Raw genomic sequence first — 27026 nt, 5'->3', positions numbered from 1 at the left:
CATGGGAAGGGATGTGGATGTGTAGCTGGGAGGTGGGGGTAACCTGGAATGCTTCTTTGAGACGGGGCCTTCTGCAGCTGTCCATCATGTAAGTAATAGCTTAAATTTAAAAAAGCAGGAAAGCATAACCTTCCGTTTCATTCCATTAAAATGACTCATTTTAAATTATTTTTATCATGTGTTTCCCATAAGTTTAATAATAATTTATGCTCAAAATCTTATGTTACTGATTTTTGAGTCACTGGTGGTCTTTATTAGTAAATATTCTGTGTGTTTATTGATTGCTTATAGAAGTAGCACATAGTGTTACTGATCTCTGAAAAATCCCAAAAGAGGTGGCATCATTTATGAACTGCTAACAGTTGGTTGTCTTTATAACCAGTCAGAAAGCCGTCCCTTTAGTTCATAGAATGTGTGCTGTACTAATTTTATCCAGAGTACTTTTAAAATTTCGATTTTCACATGGCATCAAATCAAAAATCCTAATGAAGTCCAAGTATGGTTGTGGTTGCGTTTATTAGCCAGACTGTAATCCTATCAAAAATAAAAGTTTTTAATGGCTTACCAGATAAAGGATAGGCTGCAGGATAATGGCTGCAGTCTCCAATTTTCTGGAATTTCGCCTTTTCAAAGACTTACAGAATTCAACTCTTTTCTCCTAYATGCAATCTACCTGAGCCAATCTGTGTGAAAACATTTAATTTTATCAGATGATCTCACATTCTCAGTTTAGACTCTTTTTTTTTTAATTGCAGCAACATCTTACAGCATGAAGAATCCTCCCATTTTACAGATGTATGGTTTTAAATAGAATTTTAATGTTTTATTTTACTCTAACTATAGCATGGTGGTAGAATAGAGAACATACAATCTACAGTCTTCTGGAGTTTATGCAGAACTCAAATTTAAGATATCTTCCAGAGATGGAGTTCATTGGAGAAATGCCAAAAGGGAGCAAAAGAGAATGCCAGGATTAGATAGGAACTTACAAGCACAAACTTTCTCAATGCCAAACCTCACTGAAGTATTATTTTGACAGAGATTTTGGAAACTCTTACTACCTTTCTGGTTTAGGAGCTGCTAAATTATGCAAACCTTCTTAGTGGAAATGGAGTCTGTTTCATCAAAATCACTGTTTTGCTGGCAGGCCAGTAATGGATGGGATTCTTTCCTATCTAGCACAAAGGCTTTTTGTTTATACTAGAGCTTTTGCTGGACTAACTCTCATATGCGTATTTCTTTTACCACACTCATAAAAGACATGCCCATAATGTAGTACAGTGCTAATGCTTGTTGGTTATAATACAGAACTCAGTTTTGTGGGAACAGAGGGCAAGTATGGCTCATACTGTTGATTGCATTTTTCTGCACAGGAAACTGGAACTCCGTGGAAAGCACCAAATTTTTTGACTCTCTTCATGCTACTGTGTGTGGTGATTTATTTTACTTTATTCTTGGTGAGAGTGCTGACAGGAAATACATTTGATATTTTTCTTAATTAACGTTCTATGGAAAAGTAAAATTAAGGAGTATACAATATAGAGAACTCTTGTTATAATGAGATACATTCCTATTGCAATTTGGTCATTCTTTTTTTAAATTAATTTCAGGTCCTAGTCCAGACTTTCACTTCCATGATAAGTTGTTTCTCTGTGAGATTTTTAGCCACACTTTCTTCTGTTTATGTATTTTCTCCTCTGTTCCTTTGTGGAACCTCACACAAACAAAAAAGAAATTGATTGTAACCTTAAATGGGAAACAGTARCATCAAGCGTATAAGCCAGGTTGTTAAATTCCCCAAATAAACAGATGGAAAAAATGGAGGAGAATATACGTCTTTTTTTCTGTAGTTTGCTTAAGTTATTTTTAATGTAGGTGTAACTGGTGCTAATGTTAAGTGTTCAGGTGCTATCAGTTCCTATGTTCTTTAGCTGAATAAAGTTTCTGGTGCAGTGAACTGTTCTGTTTATCTCTGCCACTTGTTTCTTGAGTCCGTTTGCAAGAGCAGTGCAGTGACTGGTGAGAGCAGCCGATGTGAGTGCATGTCTGCCAAGATGGTGAGTGGTAGGATATGGTCCTGGATGCTCTCTCATTTCAGACCTTCTCTCATGTAAAGGACTAGATGTGCTTAGGCAGTGCTAGAAATGCTGATGCTATGGTGATTGGCTGCCCGCCCATTAAAACTTCCCTGGGCTTTACAAAAGCACTTCTGCTGTGCCAGTTGTCCCTCTCCCCCTTCCCTTCTCAGTTTATTAGCCGTGTTCAATGAGTACTGTGGTACTCTCGTTCTTTCCAGGGTTGGTATTGGGAAGGATGCGCTGTCCTTGGGGCCAGTATTGTCCAGGTCCAATTCTTGGAGGCACACCTAGGTTAACAGTATTAGGATTTGAAAATGGAAGAATAGGGAAGATAACATAGCTTAGTGTTTTTTAACTTATGTCTGGTGTCTAAAACAAATAGAAGAGGTAATGATAAATCACTGAGATAGATGGCACCGCAACTTGGCAGGCATTATTTCTAGAGGAAAGTTGGACCTGAAGGCTTAGATAATTTTCAATAGATGGGATTAATTCTCAGCCCATGGAGGGAGAGATGAAGCAAGACAAGATTCAGAAGTGAGCTGACTCTTGCGTAGGTTGAATATGGTTTGCCCCAATACTTGGGGATGTTTGGTGGGATCTTTGGAACGGTTTCTCTGAAAACCAGATCTGGAAGCATACATCCCTTCCTGTTGTTACTCTAACTTAGAGTGTGCTGCCTATACTGATCTGGTTTCCTGTCATGCATTCTGCTGCTTCTCCAGGACATTTTTTGGACCTGAAAGGAAAGTAGTTTTGTAAAGTTGCATTAAGTAGATACGTATTTCAAAAAGAAATTGATAATTATTTTGTTTGGCCTGAGTGTATTTTGTTCAGGGTTTCTAAGTAAATATTATGCATTTCATGATTTGTTTTAGGAGCATATGTTCTAGTCTAACTTGTACCGTTCCTCTGCATTTTTAAGACGAAATTCTAACTTTTCATTCATAGATATATTTGAAGAGTTCCTATTCTGCATTTTGTCATTTTGGAGCTGTTGGCATCTCTTCTAAATCTCTAGGTTTATTTTACTTCAGCAGTCACAACCCTTTTTGTTGCTAGGCCTCTGTCAATTCATATCAAAATTCTTTTAGTATACCTGCATATGTAAGTATACTTTCAGCATGTGTATTATTACCACATGCTTACACGCATGCTCAAGGCTATGCACATCTGTCTTTTTCTCTCTGTAAGTGAGAAGACTCATGCAAGACTCGTTGAACCCTTTTCTGGTAGGAACATTCTAAAGATTTACAAGGATCTTGAACACAGAAGTCTTGCCATAAGACTATTGGCTATTTTTAAAAATTCCTAGGGAACAACAGAATGTATCTACAAACATATTTATCATAGCAAAGCTGGATATGATATTGACAGTGTGGTTTAATATCTCATTGTGCAGATGTAAGCTATAAAAATAAGATAATGAGGAACTTCGTGTATTACAGCAGTATTACATGTAAGATTGATCAGTGGCTCCAGAGGAATAATAAGTTATTATAATGTGAAATGAACTTCAGTCACTATAAAGAGTTTACTGGGTGCTAATTGTAATTGTTGAATAATGTATGTTAATTATTGCACTGTATTTTTTAGTTCAACCAATGGGATAGATACGGTATACATATTTTGAAAGATAGTTTATATTGTTTCTATAAAATAAGGTGGGAATAAACACCAGACTCATTAAAGACTTAAATAAGTTTATGGCTGCTGTTTTAACATAATGCTAGTACTGTCAAAAGAAAAAGAGAGCAGCAAGGGAGAGAAAGGATAGAGAAAACAAGTGCACTGCACAAGATTCATGTTTCTTGCTTGACCGATATATTAAATATGTACAAAATGCTCGTTTATGTTTCTAAATTGAAGCTGTTCTCTTTAGCTTAGCCTCCTTAGATGACTGTCAGTCTTCTGAAGTGTATTGACAGTAGTCAGTAATAATGGGAAAAAAAAACAAATTAAGTGTTGTTTTAGAAAGTGGAGCAGTGCCTTTTGGAAACCATTCCTGAGCCTGATTGCTGAATAGAGGAAGAGGACAAAAATGTTTCTTAATCCATTCTATGCTGAAAATTAAAAAATAAGCATTTAATACAATGAAAGAATTTCTTTGGTAATGATATGCTTTTCATTGTAGTACTTTCATTGTTGCTTGAGAAATATTCTACATATCAAATATTTTGCACCCCTAGTTTCTTTTTTTGCCCCTGAATAAAGTACAATTCGCTGGCTAAAGACCTGTGTTCTTATTTGATGTAGGTAATTTACCAAAATCATTCCTCACTTGATTTTATTGCTACATTGAAATGGCCTTCTGTATTTTCACATTGACTATTTAGTATTCAGTTTGCCCATTATTCTTCTAACTGACAATGCCATTGGCAGCACTTATTTCTGAATAATAAGCTTTTCTTGGTAAGAGAGATTTTGAAATCAGGCCATGCATTATTAAATTTCAGTAGTAAGCCCTGAGAGTTTAAGTTTAGGACACACTCACTTTTTAACAAAGTTGAAAATGTATGTTTTTTTAAAAAAAAAAAACTCGTGAAAATTTTTGCTACAGCACCTAACATACTTGTATTTGATTTGATGTTAGTGTGAGTCTGTGAATTTCTGATTACTGTCTGTGATTTTCTCATTACCTTCACAACTGAGGTAACACAGAGTACATTTTATTTATTTATTTGTGTTTTTAAATGCCAGGTCTCAGATTTTTTAATTGTCATGATTATCTTTACAGGCACTTGGCTGGAAAGTAGAGGAGAAAGGTGGGTTTTTTTTWAAGAAATAAAAGAAAATCCCTCCCAAGCTCCTCACCATTTGCACAAGCACTTTTATTTCACTTTCTTGCTGTAAATATGATTATAATAAAGAGATACGAGAAGTTAATTTTGAGAAGAAAAACTCCTTTAGAATGTCATAATTGATACTGTGAGATTTTTGAAAGAAATATCTTGGTGTACAATAAAATTATTCTCCAGTTGCTGCATCAGTAATCTAGGGTGGTTTTGCTCAGACCTACCTAAATTTTTTGAAAGCTTTTTTGACTAGCCACTGGGATGGAGATATTAAGTGAAAAAGAAAAAAGCAGAGAAAGGAATGGATTTCCTTTTGCGTATAACTTGCTTTCTAATTCAATTCATAATAAAATATTATAGAAGAAAAAAAAGAAATACAAGCTTTTTAGAAATGCATTTTATTTTTTCAGAAATTCAGCAGCATAGCAGTTCACTGTGGAAGGTGTTTAAAATTGCAAAATGTTATGATGTTAAAAAAAGCAAAACAACTGGAAACTTCTTTTTTTAATGTACCTGCATAGATGCACACATAGGTGTATACATATGCCAGCATGGGGAGACTTTAACCTTTTTCTTGATGAATTTCAGCAAGACTGCTTTATCTGTATGATTTTGGAGGTTGAATTTGAATTCAGATGTTCACAAAAAATATTACAACTTTCCTTCTTTCGTGGAGTTCTTGCTTCAGGGTTTATGTGACATGCTTAAATGTCTGAGTATTGAGGCTCACTTTAATCAGCAGGTCTAATTAGAGGTCAAATAAGAACCTTGCCTGTCCCTTGTGCAGGGTTAGTGACACTGAGAGGTCATTCAGCAATCTTTAGCCATAGGAGGCCAAACAATGTGGTGGAGGATCTTTTCTCTGAAGGGAAGGGTTTTTGCTTTTATTGTTCTATTGTTATTGTGTTTACCTGCATGTAAGGACGGGAAAGATTATTCAGCTGTAACTCTTCTCTGAGAGCTATATGTCATCTGTATTCACAAACAAGCCTGCTACCCCTTCTGCTTTACATTCCCTGAAGGATTTTAACCAGTTCCAGGTCTGAGAGCCATGGGACAGGTAACATCCCAAAATATCAGGATGTGCTGCACCTGCGTGAGTTTTCTCACTTTAGTAAGGGAAGAAAGAAGTTCCTTGATCTTAAATGCATATTCACACTCCTTTTTGAGCTCCTATAAAGCCAGGAATTAATGAAATAAATTAATGTGGGTTTCATACCCTCTCTTCTGACTGCAGAACCCCCAGCAGAAGGTGATTAGGAGCAAGAGGTGAAGAGCTGGTGTGCCCACACCTTTGTGGGATATACTGCAAGCAGATTCCAGTAGGTCACTGATGCCACAAGGTGACTATGGAAAGGCTTATCTTGGGGAACTCTGCATTTCTGCATTCCAGAGCAGAAAAAAAGCCTTTGCATTTCTTTTATGATTAAAAACTTTTTTTATTTTGAGTGATAATTGTCTATAGTTGGTCATTAGAACCTTCCACAAGATAATCCACTTGCAATATCTTGAAACTAGCTTTTACCCGGAAATAATTCAGAGCACTTAAAGTGCATTAGGATTGTGTTAGAATGGACTACAGATGAATATGTGGTTTATTAGATACAACATGTTGAAAGGCAGGAAGACATTATAAAATTCAAGGTATATTTTGTATTCTGTTTACATTCAGAGATATCCCCTGAGCTTAAACCATTTCCTCAGCTTTACAGCTTCATAACATTGCTATTTTATTATACCAGTGAGTACTGTAATTGTTTTGTTTTGTTTTAAGTGGAGGTATGCATCTGAAAGAGAAAATTCCCTGAGCCAAAATTCCATACATAAGTAAATGGTGAAATGGTGAAATATTCAGCAGCTGGTGCTAGGTCATGCAAGTCCAGATGGAACAAAATTCCTTCACATGATGTCCAGAGCGTGATCTGTTATTTTCCAGGTTTATAGAAGAGATGATGATACACATTAAAAACAAAGCACTTTTTAAATTGAACAGTAAAAAAACCCCAACAAACAAAAAAGCCCAACCCTCTACAGAAGCAGACTTAATACAATGAAACATTATGCCTAGAGTGATCCCAGGGGTAATCAAATGTTTGGTGAAAGAATTAAAATAAAAAGGAAGGTGGATATTTATATCAGAGAGTTAAAATTCTGAAATAGTTTTACAATCTTCTAATTATGTTCTGTAGAACTCTGAAATGTTTTACATGCATTTAGATAGCAATTGCTTTTATTTGAGAAGAAATAGTGCAAAAAATATATTTTGAGGAAAATATAAATTGTGAAAATATCTTTTAAAGATTCTTAATTTTTCTGTAATGGTATATCACAGGTAGTTTTCTGTTCCAAAACAGCTCTTCCAAAAATGCTTAGATGACTGCAAAGAATTTAACACATTGCAGACTTTCTGAAGAAGTGCTTTTTTCCCCTCTATATTTAGGTAGGTGCCTAACCCAGTGGACCTCTGATGGAGGGCTGGCTGGATCATTGGTGCAGAAAAAAAATGCGAAGTGCAGGCGGAGCAGTCCTTCAGTCTGTAACTACACAGACCTAACTAGAATATTGGCTCCAGTTCTTGTAGTGGTCTTGGTTATGCTCATGTTGCAAGCCCAGAGATATATTATAAAGTTGCAACATACAGTTCAGTAAACTACTAATTTTTGATCAACAGTTATGGAGGATTAATAATACAGTTCTGCCGTGATCAGGATACAAAATCTTCTGTAGGAAACATGAAACTTCGGTGCCATATAAACACTGTTCAATGTAATAATAGTAGCCTAGCAAGCCTTTTTGCTTACATCTGAATTCCTCCAATGCTTGAATCAAAATTGCAGTGTTTTCTTTTTGTTGTTGTTTTTTTTAACATTGTCTTCAAATTTTCAAAAGTCTCTGGACACAAAAGCTGTACACAGTATGTCAAGGGTACAYGCTGATGGGTGTAAGTGACTTGCTTCAATAGAGACAGACAAGGCAAGGACTAGGAGTACAGCTGTGGCTATAAAGAGGAGAGAGCAAATGTATCAATCAAGGGAAGACATGAAGTTTTTGGCTTTTAAAATTAGAATAAACATAATTTTCCTTAAACATTTTAGAGTTTAAAGAATAGCCTTGTGATGACCACGTGTAAATTTTTTAAAGGTGTCCAATCCATCTACACTTTCTAAAAATGCGTTATGTGTCATTTTAAACTTGTCTGATTTCTTATTCTGAATATTTTCTCAGAAAGCATTTGTGAGAATAATTACTAGAAGTTATTTGCTTCAGTGAACATCTGCAGTCTCAAACGGGGCTTGATAAGTCATTTCAAAGCCTTGAATCTCTGCTCTCTGTTATGTAGCCTTTTAGCTCAACAGCTGGATGTTTGCATGAGGCTTTAGAAAGTAATCATTTGTAATGTGGAGTGGGTGTGAAGCACTCGCCACCTTAGAGGCTTAATTCTATAAATAGTGATTGGATAATCTGATTGTTTCTCATTTTTTAGCATTTTTGATAGAAGCTATGCTCTGGTTCCAAGAATCCTGGCAAATAAGTGAAACAATATGGGAGTGTGTTCCTTTCTAAACTTCTGTTTTTTTCTTGTTTACTGAGGAAGCACATGACCTTTGAGTTCTGTCTGTAGCAGTGATATTGTCCGTTTTGGTTTAGTGTCTGGTTTCATGAAGAAACGTTTTCTTGTGAGTGGTAACTAGATTGGTGGTAAAAATACTGGATAGTAGCATGTGTTTATGCTAATTTGAAAAGTTCTCAGTGCTGTTTTTGTTTCAGATATTGCACTAATATTTATTAATTTATCGTAAGGAAAAGGAAAATAACTCAGCCTGTTGTCTTTATCCCCAATCTCTATATTTTCTATCCCTTCCAATGTATTTGAAAACAGGGAATCCCTCTGTTGGCCAGTGGGAGTATGCTACTCCTAATTCCTGACCAATCACTTAGAAAATGTTTGCAAGTAAAATAGTTAAATCTAGAAATCATACATTACACACAGCATTTTAAAACCAAAAAAAACAAGAAGATTGACATGAGTGGAGTTTAGACATGCATAAGTGTTGAGAGATTGTTATTAAGAACCCCTTGCCCAGATTAACCAACACTTTTGATTACATTCTGAATTTAGCTGTTGCATTTCCCAGGCTGTCTTTTTTGCAGTGCAGATGTTTTGGTAATATTTTTTTTTTTTAACAGAAGACCTAATAATACTTTAATAAAGTGGAAAGAATTATCATTTAAATATGTCTTATTTTAAAAAATACACAAAAAGCATATAAGAAATAAACGTACCAATACTGACAGGTTGAGAAGCGGTAGATGCTGTGTGCACTGTGTGAAAGCCTGCAGTGCATGTGCCTTACATCTCAAGCTCACATTCACCATGTGAATGCAGAATACATTACCTGTGGATTAGTCTGGTATACCAGCTCTTATGTGCCTTTACTGCGGTGGTGTTCAGTGTATGGAGGATGGTCATTTGTCCAGGATCTCCAGACATCCAGAAGTCTGAGCGACCACCGCTCGGAGGTGTGAGGCAGGAAATTACCCGTAAAGCTCCGGGCAGCAGCGCAGTGATCTCCTGTCAGAACTGGCAGACTTGGCAGATCTGAAGGAATGTGAAGATTGTAAACTCAAGCATTCAGAGCTGAAGAATGCCAGAGCTAAGGCTGCCCGAGCAACCTTAATTTAACCTACTTTGTATTYATGATTCAGTTTTTAATTCTTTATCACGTAGGGTTTTTTCCCCCACCCTTCTTTCTTAACAGAATCTTTTGGCATTCTGAGTGTTTTAGCTCATGCTCACTGAACAAATAGCTATTATTTAATTATTTATTTAATTAATTTTTATTTGAGATACGCGTTGCAGGCTTCACTTACCATATACCACTTAAGCTCTGCAATACATACAGAACTAAAATGATATTATTCTCAAGTTTTTTTTTTTTAATGATGATTTCATCATAATGTCTGTATATATCTACTATTTTTTAAAAATCTTTGTAACAGTCCTGCAAGATTAATAGTGGTATTTTCTTATTTTTAACTGATTAGGGATTAAAAAAAAAAACAAAGGGAGATTATGCCAGTGTTACCAAAATCTAATAAGGACTAATACAGGATGCTACTCCTTTGTTTATACTTCTTATGCATCCCCGTTCTGAAGTGAGAATTGCTGTCTTCAGTTCTGTGACTTGTGTGCAACTGCCATGGCTCTTGTCAGCCTGAAGGAACAAATATAGGAGGAAGTTGTGCTTATTTGACAGTTATAGAGGTTGCACATATTTAGTCTGCTCATTGCTGCAGGAGCTTGGTAATAGTATACTCAGGGCATACGAGCTTTTGGAGACTTGTAGCATCTCTCTTAGCATCTGAAAGGAGCAAGTGATTTTCTTTTTCCTTAAGACTTCTGAAGTCATGMAATTTGAATACACTTCTCACAGGACTGGCAAAACCTACATCCCTGTTGTAATAAACTCTTCATGAAATTTCGTATGTTCACAATTTAGGTTGTAGAGGTAATCAATAAATGGATGAAAACTATTGCTCCAGAAATAGAGTTATATAGGATGAAGTAGTGAATAATCTTGCCGGTAGCTGTAAATGGAAAGTCTGAGTTTGATTAGCTAAACCGATGGAGAAAGGCAGTGACTGTTTTTAGTAGCTAACCGTGACTGCTGTGAACAAACGCGCCACCTCTGACTCGGGAGGTTCCTCAGCTGAAGGCTGGTGGAAGCTTTCATATTAGAGAGAGAGAAATAACTGTGCTTACCCAGTTTTGTACTTAAGCATCTGCTATCAGTCACCATTGGAAACAGGGTATTGGACCTCTTCTATCCAATGTAGGCATTCTTAGTTTTTCGGATCTCTTTATAATGACTACAGATAGGCAAATCCCTTTAATCCTTTAATTTTCATGGAAAGTGTGGGGAGCAGAAAGACAAATCTCATATGTTGAGCTTCTACATTTTTTTTTGAAAAAGAGGAAGATGTGTTGCAGGGGGAAGGAGAAAGGGGCTTGCGTGCAACTGGTATTTGCAAAAATAGGTTACACTGTGACAATGTAAGTTAAAATCAAGTTAAATCTAAAAGCAGCTTTCCTTATCTGTATTTTATGATCATCTTGACTAGTGTTACTGATTATTGTAGAAAAATAAATGTGCAAAAATACATATAAGTTGTAGTGCATATCACTAGTTTTCTACTTGCAAAGCCATTTTAGTTGCACCTCTGGGATTGTAATGGAGCTTTGAATTTTACCCCTAGATTAAGGGCTGCAGACATACACAGAGAAATTTAGAGACATTCCAAGATGAAATAATTTGGGGTTCAAATTCTGAAATTATAATCCAGATGAAACCTGCATAACCTGTATATTTATGCACAGTTGCCTAACTGTTTAATACTTGTAAAGATGATCTTTAGCCTGAATCACTTATCTCTCCACTGATGTCTACAGAGCTAGATTTATATCAGGCTGATTAGCTCCAAGACCTCCTAGGTTTTTTTAATTTTTCTCTAAATGTTGCACCTTGCAACATTCAAATCTTTAGTGAAATTTTCTGAGAGTCATTTTCCAAATAATATTCTTTCATATCATTTAAAACTGTTTGACACTTCCTTAAAAAAACTGATAATTTATAGTACTGCTTAACTAAATCTCTCTTTTTTCTTGTTTTTGTTTTGTTTTAGTTTTGTCAGCCTGGAGGATGGCAGCTTTCAAAGGAGAGAAAACAGCCAACATTCTTTGTGGTTGTTTTGACGGATATAGACTCAGAGAGGCACTACTGTTCATGCTTAACTTTCTATGAAGCAGAGATCAATCTGCAGGTAAATCCTTTATAATAAGTAACAAATATTCAGAAAAAGATATCTTAAAAACAATAAATTAATGTAGTAGAAGAAATTTTAGAAAATATTTTACTGTTCCTATTAAGGATGTGTTGTTCTCTCAAATACAAATGAAGATATTTTTGTTTGAAGTTCAACTTGTTGTACTTGTTTGGGTTTGGGTTTTTTTCTGCTTTTATTTAGAATATCTTCTTAGATTTAAAATGAAAATGAAAAAAAAATATTCACAGAATTTATATGAATTTATTTTTCTCTACCACATATTTTCTTAAACAAGACAGCCAAGATGGTGTTCCTTTCATTTACTTCCGTGTTTGAGGTAGCATGAATGATTCTCATCTGTGTTCTAGGAAAAAGGTTTATTAACTTCTGCTCCCTCTGCTGGCCATCTTTGTCAGAATAGCGCAGAATGTGTACAAGCATGCTGTAAATGTGTGTACATATTTCTGTAAGTGCGTTTATTGGCAAGACTTCTATGGGTGTAAATGACACAATTTTATCCTGATATAATAATCTTTTGTTTTTTTATATAGGTCAGATTCTGGGTGTCAGCTGCTTGGCAGTGTTTTTAAACATGTATTTCATTATTTTTGGGCAATCTGTCATTCAAAAATAGACATTTTGTTTCCCATTTGATGCAAATTACTTCATGTAATCTATGCTATGACATAATACTTGGAATCTTTAGTAGCTAAAACCTAGGGAAAAGCTAATTCAATCTGCAGTTGCGATATGTCATTGTTATGTTTTGAAATACTTTCTTTCCCACATGAAAAATCACAAATAAGTAAAAACTTGGCAGAAAGYATATTAAAAAATTAGTTAAGATTGTGTATATGGTTAAGTAACATTCTTTTGCTTCTTCAGTGAAGAACACTAGTGGTATTTATTATTTTAAGAAAATGCCTTTATTTATACCTGTTTATGTAAATATTGGGGCTGAAATAGTACTGTCTTGCAGAATAATTAAAAGATGCTGAGTAGCAACAATAATATTGTTCTTTTTAGGCATAATTGGAGACAGAGAATTAAGTTATTGTTCCTGCTTCATTAACTCTAGAGTTTAAGTAGATGTAGACATGTTTGTGTATTATTACAAGGAGTTAAAAGGMGTTAAAACAGAAATGTAACAAAAATTAGCTATATTTTGGTCTTTAATTTTACTGTAGTTCATATGACAACTTCGTATTAAATATTTTTTTCATGATTTAATATGTCATCTGTATTTTAGAGTGAAATATTYTATAGTTATTCTTTCACAGCTGATAAAAATGTACAAAGGCTGACTCTTCCTCCATTCTATGTATTTTATAACATAACAAGTTTGCTAAAATTAGTGTATTTATGCTGCAGTTTCTAGCAGCTACTTTTGGTTCACTATCCACATCCTTCAAGAAATGCTCATCAGAAAATATCCAGTATTAACTAAAGGGTTTTTTCTTATATTGCCTAAGAATTAATTAAAATAAAATAATAATTAAAAAAAACTGAGAGAAGCAGGATGTTGGTTCTCATAATGCCATTCCTGGCTGTGTTGAAAAGAATGCATATTTTTCGGATGAACTTGCTGTGGTGAAATTTATTCTGTGACTGCATTGTTTATAACCAAACTTCCTGTTTCTTTCTAAAACCCAAAGAGAATAATTGAACGTGCTCTGTTACATGGTCATTACACAAGAATTCAACACACGTATAATCTGTAATGAAACATAAGCTTATGGAGCACTGAGCTATGGAAGTAATACTGGTTTAACCATTCAGATGCTTGCCTCATTAAAGAAACACTCCATGAAACATAATGTCCAGGACGTAAAATGAAATCTGGTTGTTAGTTTTCAGATTTAAATACAGTTCAGGTTTTTACCTAATAATATAGATCACTAAGACAAAAGTAAAGATTTGTTTTCCCCAAAAGATGGGTTATTTCTTTCCCAGTAGCATTCAGGTAAACCCTTCTGGTATGAGATTGGTCAGAATTAGCTAGAATATATTTAATATTTAGCTTGCAGAATCAGTTTCACGAAAACTGAAGTCAATAACTTGGAAGTTGCTGTGGTTAATTAAACTTCAGAGTGAAAACAAACCCCTTTCTCATCTTGTAAATGCTGTAAGACAGCTCAAGAACCCTTTCGAGCCTCCTGCATAATAATACAAGTACCCTTTTAACACAGTTGATCAAACTTGGCCTCAGAATTCTACTGCAAATTGCCATTGCAGTTGCCTTCCCTTCTGCTTCAGCTGCTGCAGGATAGTTTGTGAACAAATGCTGCCTGAAGAGTAAGGAGGCTGTACTTGCATCCTGTTTGTAGCTAGTACCCATAGATGTCTAGGATATGAGATTAACATGGTGATTGTAAAAATGATATACAGCAGTCTGCAGAGGGGAAAAAAAAGTGTTCCCCCCAATATTTCTCTGAAAGTTCTGTAATTCTTATCAGTTGCCTGTCATGTTTCTAGTTTACCAGATAATAAAAGTGTAGGCTCAAGTAATCAGCTGATGGCCTAACTTTCTGTGCCTGGATAGAGAATAAAATACTATTTTATTGATTGACTACAGCTATGAATCATACTTTGCATTGTTGCAGTGCTGTTGTTTTGAACTGACTCAGAATTTTTCATCTGTGTGAGCAGGGGTCAGTTGTTTGATCAGCCCTTCAAAAGTGGTAGCAGTGTATCAATCATATTGATATTACAATTAGTCTGATTTATACTCCATGTCTGTACTGGTGAGGAAGTTGAACAATATGATATTCCATCAAATACTGAAATAAAACTTGCTTCTTGCCATGAATGTAGGTGTTGCATCTTTCCATGTAAATCCTCCTGGATTATTGTGTTTTAAGACACTAGTCTCACTTCATTGTGCCATTAACAATTCTTAAAGCTGTATAAGGATACATACCTCATATGAAATGATAACCAAGCATTTGAAAATTTGAGTTATAATTTAACAGTAGTCTAAAATCGGGAACATGAGTAGAGTATTAGAGGTAATCTAATAATTTGGAATTGACAGAGAAAAAAATCAATGTAATTTAAAGACCTTTTCGGTATGTTTCAGACCTGTTCAGAATGCAAGATTTCTCTCACCTCAAATTCCTACCAACACAAATGTGTTGGTAAAGCTGAGGTACTGCACTGGTTTGTCCTTCCTTCTGGCCTTTAATGTTTCTACCATATGCTTGGTCTGATCTACTTTCTTGCCTGCCCTAAGGTGCTGTTTAGATGTTGTAGTGGTAAAGCTGGATGCATACTCATTTGCATGTGTCTACAGGAATGAGGAGGAGGAGGAAAAAAGTCAAAATATTCCTGCTTCCTCTTCTAACATAGTGCCTTTAAGGTTTTCTGCTTTACTGTATTTTGATCCTGCACTCTTACTGTCCACTCTTTGCAGGAATTTTTCATTGATTTGAAGAAAGCCATGTCTATTCTACTACCAAAAAAAAAAAAGAGTTTACCTAGCTTACTGTTTTTCTAGTGACCGAAACTGGAAACTGTTGAGAAGCCAAAGGGTATTCAGAAGAATCATAACTTACCTCTGCAGATAAAGCTCAATTATTATGTATGTGTAGCTCTATTAGCTATCCAAGGGATGGTTTAATTGAGAAAAAAAAAAAAGAAAGAAAGAAAAAAGAAAACAGAAGTGTATGTATAGTTCTGTATGTTTCATACACTGTTCAGTAAAATGAGGTTGCATATTATTTCTGGCAGCAGGTTCTAGATAGTGCCACTTACAGTATACCACTTACAATATACAAAGACTTGATTAGTACTTTTGATTTGGGAGACGCTTCTGTTAACCTCAGCAGTGCCTCATACCAATTATGCATAAAATAATTGGGAAGGGCACCGTAGGTGGAATCTCTTAAAATAACTTTTGACTTACGTCATTTGGGAACTTAATGGTCTAATATACTTAATTATATATTGCTTTGCACTTTGAAATGTGTCTCCATTCCCCAAAATCCCCCCACTAACAAAACAGAGAATGATTTAACTCAGTAAGTGGTGCAGCTTTATTCTTATATTACACAAATTCTACTTGATGAGATCAGCAGAAAAACCAAAATCTTTATTTACAATAATCTTATTACCAGATTGATACGATCTCATGTGTTCTCCTAAGTGTATATACATTAAAATATTGTGATCACAAACTTGGTAAGATTAAATATATCACTCTGAAAATGGATATAAGTAATAATTCATAAGTTTCACATTTTCTGTCATTCATGTTCTCTTCCTTACCCTTTCCCCTTGTAAAAAGGGCGAGGGGGGGAGAAATTTGTAAAAATGCCAAACCATAAAATGACCGATTCACATCCATTCACAAATATTTTACAGGTCAAAGACAAAACTGCCAACAAAAAGGCAACGTGCTTCAGAAAGTTTTAATTTTTATGCCTGGACAGTAGAGTTGGTCATTCTACTGTGTTAAAGCATATGTCTTTTGATAAGTCACTGTGGTTTGATTTTTAGCAGAGGATGAGAAGTCTTAGCTCAGCTGTATCCTTTTTTGAATTGTGAGATCTGATTCTCCTTTGGATGTTTTGTTAGCATGTTATTTTTAAGATGTTTAATAATTTTCAGAATCACAGAATGGTTGAGGGTGGAAGGGACCTCTGGAGATCATCTAGTCCAACTCTYCTGCTCAAACAGGGTCACCTAGAATGTTCCGAACATGAACGTAAATGATCCAAATGTTAAATTTGTCCTGAAAATGACCTGTTAATGTCAATACCCCAAAACACGTTTTGTGGGGGGGGGAGTTTTTTTTCAATAATATTTAGTACATTCTATCATCATCTTTCTAAATGTATTTGAAAATGCATGGTTTGTTCACATGGAGGGATTTAAGAAATGCCTTTATGTTACCAGGTAAAGAGAAAATTCACAGCTAATGTTATGTTTGTATGTTTAAAAAAAAGACTTTTATTTTTAATATCCTTTTATATATTTTAGATTTATATAGTCATTTATAGACCAGAATTTAAGGTTAAGATGACAAAAGTTGAACAGATTAAAACATGTTTCTATCTTCCTAATAACTATGGTAGTAATTTGTGCTGTCCTGTTTATCCTCCCCACCCCTTTGATTTCATACTATTACCGGATGCAAAAGCTTGTAGTGAGTTTAAAAGAATGAGGAAAGAAATTCAACACCTTTGTTTAAAGCCTCAAAACTGCATAGATTTTAGTGGTCACTATCTGTCCTTTGCCTCTAGAGGTCTTGATCAGCAGCTTTCTAGCTGGAAAAGATAAGACAGGTATATATGTGGCAGCTATCAAACCTGCCACATTTGCTCAAGGTCTCTTTTTCCTTTTTACTCAGTGCTACGTTCTACACAGTGGCCTCAAATCTCAGCACATGGACTASGATACCATCTTTTTAGGCAGAGATTTTTCTTTGTCGGTAGAGACCAAATAACTTGTCTGACTATCAGGCAGTAATAATGCCAATTCATTATTTTCTCCATATGCAATTTAAAGGAATTAATTGTCTGTATTTTAAATTAAACCAAACAGATATCTGTGTGTGTCAGTTTTGGCCTCAGCTTACTTCTGCAGGTACTGTTCTTTATCATTCGTAGGACTACGTTAAAATATTATATGAGGTGCTAGCTTTCTGAAGTTCATCTGATGTTGCTGTTTGTTTTGCTTGCATTGCTTAGGTCTCTAGTGTCTGTTTACCTTAAATTAGGTATATGAAGCTAGGAAAGGGTGGAACCCATGGATCAGCTCTGCTGCCTTTGGGTAATTTTGAAAAGATGCAGCAAACTCTAAGCTCTGAAATTGCTATTTGCTTATGCTTAGTTCTTGTTTAAGACACGTTATTGAAATTCTTTACCATCCCTAAAGTTAAAATTCTGAAGCACTTAATGCTATTAATTATTGCCCTGTAGAATTTGGGCATTTATGTGGCAGCTATATGCTGTACCTTTGGAATTCACAGATCTTCAGGCACATACGTAACCTAATGGCCCGCTCATGAAATATCCTTTGCCCTATGGCTATGTAAGCTGGAGTAAAAGGTGGAAGGAATGTGTACTAGGGTACTTTTTTTCCCCCAAAACCCTTTAAGTGTGTTTAGATGATAATGCATATAAGGACCTTCTGGAGATTTCAGAGTGGTGCATTAAATGGTACGGATTTAATAGATGCAGGTGGTGTAAAATTCTGTGTAATGCTAACAACTGCAAGGTGTACCCTTTAATATCATTTATGAGTATTCTGAATTTTCAGTAGTTTGGGGGGAATTAATGTATTAAATTGTTAGAGACTTGAGGTTGCTAGATTGATAAGTTTACAATGTGATCTTTACATAGTTTTCTGTATTTGGTCCTTTTCTAGTTGATAAAATTCCTATGGTGAATTGACATGATTTGCTACCTCGTACTGAAAAGATTAATTAAAGATAATGACTTATCCTAGTGCAATTATTCCTTTTTAAGCATAGCTGCAGCGGTGAGATTTTGTGTGTTTAGATAAGCCATGAAGTTCATCTATTCACCTTTCGTTTTAGTTCAACAAAATAGATTGTAGGCAGATTTGTGTTCTGGAGGAATTCATCTAAGTTTAACTTTTGTATGTGTGTTAGAATTTGTTAGATACGTGTGTTTTTTTAATTATGAAAAGTAAATAAATGAATTGATGCTGAATGTTTTTGGCCTTTGGTTGCTAATAAACCAGCTAAGCATATATTTGGCTGCAGATAAGACCAGCAGAGACTAAATTACATGGAAAGAAAGGGATCTGTCCCAAATGAGCTATTTACATGAGATTACTAAAGCAAACTTCAAATAACTTTTCTTAAAATAAGAAATCATTTGTGAACTATAAATCTCCTTTGCCTGGGCAGTTAGTAGATAAACAAAGGCCTTGCTGAACTTGGCACAGTTTCAGTGCAAAATTTTGCATAGGGCAAACTGTTTCTGGTAATTGTCTTGAAGTACTAGAATGAAAGTTTTGTAATGTGAGGGGTATTTTCTCTCTCTCTTTCTCTCTCTCTCTCTCTCTTTCTGTGTGTGTCTCTCTTGGACTGGATGAACTATTAAAATTTCACTTTCCATTCATGTTTGATCTCCTTTGATACATCTGCAATTCCCAGATTTTTATTTCAAATTATGCCTCTGAACTTTCACCGTCACATCTGCAGAAGCTACAGAGGCTTTTTGTTTTCTAATGTATCTATTAGTACCTCGGTTTAAATTGATTTTCTTCACTCTGATGTGAAGATGAGCCTGTTTTTTTTTTTTTCTGTCTAATACTAATCAGAACAAAATGCATTAATAGTCCTAGCAAAGGAGACTTACAGAATTTGTGCTGAGGAGATTCTAAAATCCCAAACTATAAAGTAAATCAACCAGTAGGAGTGTCAGAGCCTGTGTAAGTCAAGACTGAGTGGACAGCTGGTAGTCTTAGAGAGCTGGAGGACTGTTCAGAGTTGCTTTATCTGGGAGCCTTGTAGTACTGGAGACTTGATAAATGTCAGATTTGGGCATGCATATTGAAATATTAAGACAGACATGTCCAGGTTCTGAAGATGAGGATGAAAAGGAAGAGGAGGAATAGTTCTGTATCTCGTGTACTGAAATCCAGCTGCATATCAACTGAGCAAATGGTAATGTGCGTTCAAGCTGTGCAAATCCCTCAACACTGCCTATATTCAATAGTAGGAACAATTTTTTGGATTATATGGATAGGTCATTTTGTTCTTTAAAAATTGACTTTAGTTCCTAATGCAGATTTTGACTAAATTGTTATTTTAAAGCTACATGTCAATATTTAAAAGCAGAGCTGACATCTTAGAATAATCTGGGTATGGTAGCAAAGTTAGGTTCATGCAAGTTAGAGAAGAAAGCTTTATATTTGGGGGCCAGATCAAGACAATGAGTACCTCTGTTGAAAAAAAAAAAAAAAAAAGATAAGGTAATACGAGTAAAGTTGACTACTGTCACCTGTTTTCTTGGCTGCCACATCTATTGCCTTTAAGTTAGCTACTATTCACTGGACTAACTAGTATCAGTTCCACTATCAGTCACTTTTATCAGTCTTTAAATTAAATGGCTCTTTAAACATCTGGAATGCTGGTTTGTTCTCCAGTGGTATTTTTTCTCATCTTAACAGTTTTTGTAGTCTCTCTGCATGAAGAAGAAAAGAAGAAAAGAACAAAAGAAACTATATCTTGCTCTTACAATATTTAAATTAAATAGAGAAAATTCTTAATCAGTTCTGCCACAGCATGGAGGACTGCTAGCCAACAAACTAGCTGAAGGATGTAGAGAAAGCTTCATAATAGTATAACAAATAGATTGTTCTTGTCTTTTTCCAACCAATGTAAATGCAAAAGGAAAACTCTAGCATTCCATGAGATTTTTAAACAAATTTGTAATAATATTTTTTTACTTCTGGTTGAACCAATTAAAGTTCCCCTTTTAGTTTATATGTMGTTAGGAAGATTATACTGAGAAATATGTTAAGCAGAACTTTTAAACTGAAGGTTCTATTAGTAAAATAAAAAGATAATGAGAAAAGTTATTTTTTATTAGTTTTGCTTTGAATATTTTTTTCCTTAGAAAAAATGGGAATGGAAAGAAAGAAAGAGAGAAGATGCGCATGTGTCCAAGAAGAATTGGGACTAGAAAGAATTAAGTTAGTAGTTTTGCCACTTGGTGCTTAGCATTACTGCAGATGCTTCTGTTGTTAGTACTTTGCTTGAAAAGTAGGTTAGCGGTCACGTGTTTGAAGTGCTGATCTGCTTAGCGTGCTGCCTGCTGATAGTATGGCTGCGTCACTGTCAGAATGCTTACTTGCAGAAGAAATACGGCTAGTCATGTTGTTTTTTTCCATAGCTCCTTTATGAAGCAGGAGTAAGATATTTTCACATTGTATGTGATTTTTCAGTTCACATTTTGCTGCTAGCCAAGTCCTTCAAATTTTATATTAGTTATGAATTAATACAGGACTCGATCTGAAGTTGAGTAGGCTTTGTGAAAATAGCCGTTTATAGCTAAAAAGTTTTCATACCTCCCTGTCTGTGCACCCTGCCTTTTCCTTACCTTAGTACCCRTGTTTGTCTGGAGAAGCTGCTCTTGTCCCTTGCTGTTAGATGCTTGGAAGATGTTTTAAATTCCTAATGTTCTGATGGCTCAATCTTGTCTGGTAGCCAGTATCAGTTCCTTTAAGCATAAAGTTCGTAATTGATGTTTAGGATAGTTGATAAATGAACTTTTGCTGATTATTTTTTAGTAGTATATAACCATCAGTATATAATTTTAAAAGTCCTTGTACTTTTTTATGTAAAGAGTAGTTAATAAAAATATTCTCCCTGCCAGCATTACGGTGGATGAAGATAAACGAACATTTACGGGACGTGCCTTAACGCAATGTGTTTCTCTTTACGAATTGTGAATCATRCTTTAAACGTAGAAATGTCATGCCAACTAGACTAACATTGCTAGGTATTGATTGCCATTTTGATAAGAATATATGCATGAACCCCAGCATATGACTATGTATGTGTATATATTTTGCTGTGGTTGTTGTTTATACCTTAATACGAAAATATGTAGCACCACTCTGAGTTCATGCAAATCTAAGTACTTTCTTTCCAAGTAGTTTTTACTTTAATACTTTTATTTACTTATTTAATTATCAATAATAGACTATCTCCAGGTTAGAAAGTTCCTCAGCTGCAGATTACTAGAGGCAGGGGAAATGTACTGGAGAAATTACCGTACTAAACTTGGCCTATTTTCTAGGCAATTGCTGTTGTTCCCTTTGAGATGAGATGCTAGCTGTAGATCAGGCTTTTGCGTGACTCAGTATAGTGATGCTTACACTTTTATTTGTTGAAATCTAGATTAGGTTAGAGGTGGAATAGACCAAGTGAGTGCCATCACCTACTCTGTGCTGTAGAGTCTCAAGGCAGTTTTATAGGAACCCCAGCATCTCAGCTGGTGTGTAAAGAGGCACCAAAATATTTTAGAGTCTTCTATTAACATGGTAGTGCTAGTGTTCTGTAGCACTCTCCTCTAATGCAGGTGAGAAATTACTTTTTCTTTTATGTCTCTTTAGTAATGAAAGAAGAGCTCTGAGTGACATGTGCACGCACATATGTTTCATTTTTTACGTACATACATATGTACATGTGATAACTGCTTTCATGTCGGTTGCTGGAGGGTGGTTAGGTTGATGCAGACGACCGTGCACCTGTGTTCAGAGCCTGAGCCTGGAAGCAGAGGTCTGGCTTTACTGGGGAGCAGAGAGGGACAGGGGCTCCAGCACGGCCCCTGCCCTGCCGCGCGGGGGAAGGAGCTCCTCACCACCCTCCAGCTGTTACTGCAGCACCTAGCTGAAATCTGGCCGCTGCGCCTTCCCAGGGTGACCTTTTCTATTTGACGCTAGAATAGCAGAGAGTTTTTGTGTTACAAAGTGCAGTTCTTGGTGTGGATGCAAACACTATTTAATAGTTCACAGATGGTAAGTGCTGCCTGATAGCTGCCCGATGTCTTTAGATGCTATCTTTCAACTGTGAATCAGGCTTCACAGGACTATTATTACATATTTTGTTTCAGGAGAAAGTCATGCAGGTTAGCTTAGGCAGATGTATTTGAAGGAACCTGTTTAATTTCTTACTGAAAAAACAGTTATGCTGTAGGGAACCGATTGGATGGGCTCAGATGCTGTCATCTCCTGTGCTTGTTCCTGTGAGAAGCCGACAGGAACAGCTGTCCGAACACAGCTGTGTTAGACGGGGTGAACACTGATGGAGCAAGTGTCTATACAAGCTGGGTGTATTTTCAAGCCTGCTCTGAATGAATACATTGAAGAGGGGAACTGTATGAGCATGCTGACAGTCTTGTCATTGACTTTTATCACTACGGCTACTAGGAGAGGGTTACTGTGAGCGTAATTCTGTTCTTCTGTGGCTACATATTATTCAGTCCATATTGCACTGTGAAAAATCAATGGGTTTTTGTATCCCCAATAATAAGTAAGTGTGCAGATTTCCCTTTTATAGTGAATCTTTGTTATRTGGCTTTTGTTTTCTATTTGTGGAAACTTTCTATCTGACATTGCTAACTTTTCATTCTGTTTTGTCATACTGAGAATAAGATATTTTTGATTTAAAAAAAAGAGCAAATCATGAAAGGATTTACACAACTTGCTTAGGAGTGGGAGAGAAAACAATTCTATACTTCACTGCAGCATCACTGCAATGATTTTTATCAGTGATTTATGGCATAGCCTCATTTAACAGATTGATACCTTTTTTTAACAGACTCTATTTTGGAATATTAAGTTCAAATAAATACCATAAAGGTTATTTGAAGTGTGACTAGTTCTCAAAATGCTATCTTAATTATCTGAAGTTATGCATATAAAACAAACTGCTCATCATTTTATTGCTGCACATCAGAACCTTTATTTGTTTCTTCAGAAAGAGAAATAACACAGAAGAGAAGTAGCAGCAAGAGTTCTCTGTTTTGATTAAGATTCAGTGTACCTCTAGATCCACATTCCAGATGTGGATTATTAAATGCCCTGTAGTTTTCCGCAATGTTTCACACTATTTCGAGTAATCTACTTGGTAGAAAGTATCTTTTGGAAATAAGTAGTATGAATATGGACCCAGGTATTTGTGCAGGGGGAGGAGGGAGGGAGGACAGCCTGGTTGCAGTCCTCTGAAGTTGGATTAAAACTAGATTCTTGCAGCAAGCTAGTTGAAACTAAAACTTTTTCATATTTGAAGAATTTATGAAGTTACTAATTTAATTACTTATAGTACTGTTTTTACTACCTTTATCTGAATACATGCCTTTGCTTAAAGAAACTGTAGTCAGCTGAGATTGTAAATAATACTCATGAATTCACAGCATTGTTGGCATCTAAGACAATTTGTATCAAGTTTTTTTCCTTTTATTAGGAAAGTGATTCTGGATTTTTTTTTTTTTTTTAATTAAGTGAAGACAAGGATCATGACAGAAATAGAACGTGGATATTTCATGTCAAGTGGGAAGGAAGTAGTTTTTCTCCTACTCCTAATTAAGATAATGTAGTGATTTTTGCTTAAATGAGTGCTGGGTCAGAGAAACAAAGGAAATATTTAGAAATGCTATGAGTGGTATAGGAGTGGCAAGATTTACTTGTAAAAACTGGAAAGAGCATACTTTCTGTCATCTAAAAGCTTGCTCAGTTAATGAATTTGTCAAAGAATGTGTGGAATTTTAGAAATGAAAGTAACTAGCAATAACTTTCGTTTTGGCTAGGAATAATAGTCAAATATTTGTGATTGAATAGTACTTGTAAATGCTGGCAAAGATGTGAAAGCAACTTGCACAATACTGTGGACAACTGGTCTTCCAAGGTTATCTATGGATAACCTCTTTTTTTAAAATCCTGGAACATGGTGATTCATAAGTTTGAGGGATTCCGGGAGGAAATCAGAACTAGAGTACTTGTGAAGAAATTCCTTCAGTTTTCAGATTTACTGAGTCAGGCTGGAGATCACTCTATAAATTTTATCTGCAACATTAGTGGACATTCTTTCAGAAATTGAATTATTTGTATATGATTAGGACACTGAAAAGTTCTTCTGCAAAATATATTATTTCTTATTTGCACTGTGATTGACACAGCTAATACTGTGCTATGAAAGGATCCCTTCCTATAATCCATTTTGCCTCTAAAGCATTACACAGGGAGCAATTAATGYGAATTACTGTCCCATTAACCTTCTTTTTTAGATAACTTGGCTTTTAGATACATTGGTGCTTGACTTTACAGATGAGTTTTAACAAGCTGAATTATAGTTAGAAGCTTTCAGGGAGTCCAAGCAATAGAATGTGTTCTTCTTAATTGACTGAATTACTAATTTCAAATAATGCATGCATTTTCTTTCTAATTTATAGTCTTTTAAAGTTCTGAGAAATTTTTTTTTTTCTTTTTTTTTTTAAGAATGCTAACATTTTATGTTGAGGTTTCTTTATTAATTGATATGTATCTGTTTTCAAGGGAGCAAAAGAAATTGACGGCGAAGAAGAATCTGGCTTAATTCCACCTGCTGAAGTATTCGCTCCTAAAAGTCTGGTGTTGGTGTCCAGACTAGATTATCCAGAAATTTTCAGGGTAAAGAACTTAAAATTGTCATTTCTAATGTATGTCAGTAGACAAATTTGTTTAAATTGAGTAGCAGTGACATCTCAGAATTGGTTTGGGAGTTTACCAGAAGAAGTAGACTTAGATTGAACTAGATAAAAACCACTCTTCATGACAGTGGATGCCCCCAATAGTTTAAGGCAGTGCTCTTTTATCCTCTAAGTAGTTTTAAATATACACAGACCATGAAATAAAGTTTGTTTTTTTTGTTTTTTGTTTTATTTTTTTTTCCTGGGCTCAACTTACTGATAATGAAGGAAATCATTATGGCGAGACCAGATTTGCTCAGGTAAAAATAATATGTTAACAGTATTTAATTATAATAGAAAATTATATAAAAATTCTAGTTTTCTCCCATATCTAAGATGAACATGTCAGAGTCTCTTCCAGAGCAAATTAAGATGTGTGACAGAGATTTAGGATCCTGGATTACTTTAGCTGATTAAATATAGCTGATCTGAGATAAATTAAAAGTTTAATTTTGTATTAGGAGAAACAAATATAGTTCAGTTTACAGGTGAAGAGAAGAAGACATTAGACTTTAAAGAATGCCTGTACCAAATGGTACTGAAAATCCATGTAGCCCAGCATCTTGTCTCTAATGGTGGCCCATAGCAAATGCAGAGGAAAGTATGTAAGAATAGGGCAGGCTGTAGAAATAATTCCAAAGAATACTTTCCTAATAACTRCTGAATTACAGTTTAATCACTTCCTGAACCAGAGGTGTCATTTGTGCTTTTTGTACAATTTGTCAAGTTTCTTAACTCTCAGATTTTATGACATCCTCTGGCAAGGAGTTTCACAGCTTAACTATGTGTTGTATGGAAAATTACTGTTAGAATTATTTGTAAGCGAATTCCTAAAATATTTGCTGAATTATCAAAATTATAGCAGTTAAAATGACACCAAAAGGATGTTGAGGAACAAAATGATTCTTTCTTTCTTTTTTCTTTCCTTTTTTTTTTTTTTTGAGAACACAGTGTTAAATCATCTTGCATGAAATTATTTGCCAAAATGATAAAGCTAGGTCCCTAATGTTTCAATCAAAACTGAAACCATACAAAACAAAAATGGAAATGTTGAAATGTTAATATTGCTTATATACCCAAACATAATAAATATATTAACTGTATATGTTAGTTCCTTAATTATTAATAAATCATCATTTGATATAATTATTAATTGTATTAGTTTTAAACATACAAATTTATATTATGAATAGATTTTTAGTTATTTATACAATGTATATAATATATATTGTAATGTATGTTCATATATATTCATATATATTTACATAAATAAAATATGTCTATAATTATATAGATATATTATTAAGTATATTTTATTGAATCAATAAATAATGTAAATTAAATAATACATGGAATTGTTGATTGTTGATGCTAGCATAAAATGAGGTAAGAGCTCATTGATTCATCAGTGACACTGTAAATCTATCATGTTCAGGTCCATAGAATTTAAAGTTCAAGTGAAATTACGATTTTATAATTTTAAAACTTAATTTCTAGTAAGAGACTTTTTGGATTTTTGAACAAAGTGCAAATATTAAGGATTGAATTTATTTTAAAAAAGACTATGGCAGCAAACGCTCAGTCCACTATATGTGTTCTTTAAGTAGCCAAGTTACTTTTTTAAAAAATGAGTGATTACTTCTATAGCAAATGACTTTGTCTTCAATTGGAACCTGCTTCACTACATTAACAAAACTTAGATGCATTTAACTTCAAGTAATTTGATATCTGCTTTCCTTGTATAGAAATTTAATGTATTTCATCTACCTTTTTAGGCTTGCCTTGGCCTGATCTATACTGTGTATGTGGACAGCCTGAACGTGTCACTGGAGGCTCTTATTGCAAATCTGTGTTCATGCCTTGTCCCTGCTTCTGGAGGGTCTCAGGTAAATGGACAAAGTATTTTTCCAGTTAATTTAATTTATGAAGAAAACAAAAAATAAATTCTTTAAATATTTTTGTTGAAAAAAAGATCATAGTTCGACTGAGTGCTTTCCCTGTGGCCCATCTTCTAAAGACAGCAAAAATTCCATTCCAGGATAAGGTCATAGGGTTAATTTTGTCACTGAATTGGCTTTCTACAAGGCACAATAACAAATCAAGCGGTTTGTAAAAGTTTA

General features: G+C 34.9%; 1 protein-coding gene across 4 annotated transcripts in view; it reads left to right on the top strand.

Annotated features, from left to right (window-relative positions):
- The window catches only part of SBF2 (SET binding factor 2), a 271467-nt gene that overhangs the window by 103083 nt on the left and 141358 nt on the right, over positions 1–27026 (top strand). For all 4 annotated transcript variants that reach the window (XM_085317208.1, XM_085317207.1, XM_085317206.1 and 1 more), the window contains 3 exons: positions 11558–11695; positions 24734–24847; positions 26682–26792. In XM_085317208.1, coding sequence (XP_085173334.1) covers positions 11558–11695; positions 24734–24847; positions 26682–26792 — 363 coding nt within the window. The remainder of the gene's footprint in view (positions 1–11557; positions 11696–24733; positions 24848–26681; positions 26793–27026) is intronic.

The sequence above is a fragment of the Rhea americana genome, unplaced genomic scaffold (genome assembly GCF_003343005.1).
Source record: "Rhea americana isolate MKP2758 unplaced genomic scaffold, rheAme1 scaffold_49, whole genome shotgun sequence".
Taxonomy (NCBI): domain Eukaryota; kingdom Metazoa; phylum Chordata; class Aves; order Rheiformes; family Rheidae; genus Rhea; species Rhea americana.
The sequence above is the reverse complement of the archived record's forward strand: the minus strand, read 5'-3'. Positions and strand labels throughout refer to the sequence as shown.